Consider the following 1675-nt stretch of genomic DNA (forward strand, 5'->3'; position numbering starts at 1 on the left):
TACCTTTAAGGCATTTGACACATGTTCCAAAATCATTGAAATCGAGAGGTGGTAAGACCTCATCCTTCACGAGTCGAGTTAAGCGTTCTCGTGAAATGTGGCCTAAACGTTGATGCCACAACATGGATGAAGTTTCTAAGTCTCGTTTGCGTTTTCTCTTTGTTATGTTCTCATTAATATTATATGATAACAAAGACTTGGAAAAATCATCATCTAGTTCTAATCGATAGAGACCGCCATCCAAGAAGCCATAACCAAATATTTGAGAATTAAAACTGATAGTAAGTTTGCCATGACCATGAGAAACAAGAAAACCGTCTACGTCTAACTTTGGTCCTGATACAAGATTCCGAGTAATCTCAGGAATATATAAGGTATCATAAAGTCTAATAGTTAAACCAGTTTTCATAACTAAATCTAATGTTCCCACGGCCTCGACTACTAGCGGCTTTCCATTTCCCAACTTAAGCGTTCTTTGGTTTCTTTCCAGCTTCCGGATTGTATGGAATCCCTGTAAGGAATTGGTTACATGAACCATAGAACCAGAATCAAACCACCAAGTATTAGATGGGACATTTAAATTAAAGGACTCAAGTATCACGAAAAGATTATCACCTTTTTTGGCTAGCCACTCCTTAAAGTCCGGGCAGTCCTTCTACTTATGTCCCACCTTACGGCAGAACTTGCAGTGAATCTTCCCTTTGGAGTCATTAGAGCCAAAAGCACTTGCACCTGTATCCCGCTTTTGGACTTTTACATTTGGCTTCTTATTGTAGTTCCCCTTCCTTTTCTTCGTGTCAGCAGTCATCAGGTAACCAACATTGGCTTTCTCCAGTTTCAGATGTTCTTCTTCTTGCACGCACATGGCAATCAACTCGTTCATCTTCCATTGGTCCTTCTGAAGGTTATAGTTGACTTTGAATGCTTCATAAGATGCGGACAGAGACGTCATGATAAAATGCACCAGAAAGCCATCACTAATCTCCATGCTTAATCCCTTGAGCTTTTGGGCCATGTCATTCATTTTCAGGATGTGCTCACGAATACCGCTGATCCCATCATACTTTGTAGTCACCAATTTCAGAATGAGGGTGTTGGCTTGCGCCTTAGACGTCCCTTGGAATTGAGCCTCCACATTAGTCAGATATTCCTGACGCTGATATTCCTTTGCTGTAGCAGCGTCAGGAATGGCTCCCCTGATAGCAGGACTGATCGAGTTTTTCATGAAGATAAGAGACAAATGATTAGCTCTCTCCCACTTTTGATAGAGTAGTTTTTCAGCTTCAGTACTCCTATCAGTAAGAGCAGGAGGAGCGTTTTCAGTTAGCGCACGCTCAAACTCCATGAGTGCGAGAGTAAGGTTAAGAGAATCCTTCCACGAAGCATAGTTTGCACCAGTCAATGTATCAATAGCCATAGCAGGAGCTGATAGCGGATTAAAATGAGAAGAATAAGATACATTGCAAAAGAAGAAGTTAGAGTGACTTATGGGTAACCTAAAACTAAGGCAGGCGGAAATCAAGACCATTATACTAAGGAAGCTGTGATAAGATTATTTATACACACCAATTTTAAATAAGGTTCTACTTGAATGACGGTTTTCGCTTTGGCTATGACCAATCATACAAGTATTATGAACAGTCAGACTGTGCAGATTAGGTGTAACACATCACCT

General features: G+C 40.7%; 1 protein-coding gene across 1 annotated transcript; it reads right to left on the bottom strand.

Annotated features, from left to right (window-relative positions):
* Positions 1–655: 655 nt before the first annotated feature.
* On the bottom strand, positions 656–1417 carry LOC110933249. Its single transcript, XM_022176479.1, has one exon. The coding sequence runs from the start codon at positions 1415–1417 to the stop codon at positions 656–658; it is 762 nt and encodes a 253-aa protein (XP_022032171.1).
* Positions 1418–1675: the final 258 nt, after the last annotated feature.

The sequence above is a fragment of the Helianthus annuus genome, chromosome 4, assembly GCF_002127325.2.
Source record: "Helianthus annuus cultivar XRQ/B chromosome 4, HanXRQr2.0-SUNRISE, whole genome shotgun sequence".
Classification (NCBI taxonomy): Eukaryota; Viridiplantae; Streptophyta; class Magnoliopsida; order Asterales; family Asteraceae; genus Helianthus; species Helianthus annuus.

Coding starts and splice junctions, on each gene's coding strand:
- LOC110933249 (XM_022176479.1), bottom strand. CDS start 1,417: ATGGCTATTGATACATTGACTGGTGCAAACTATGCTTCGTGGAAGGAT.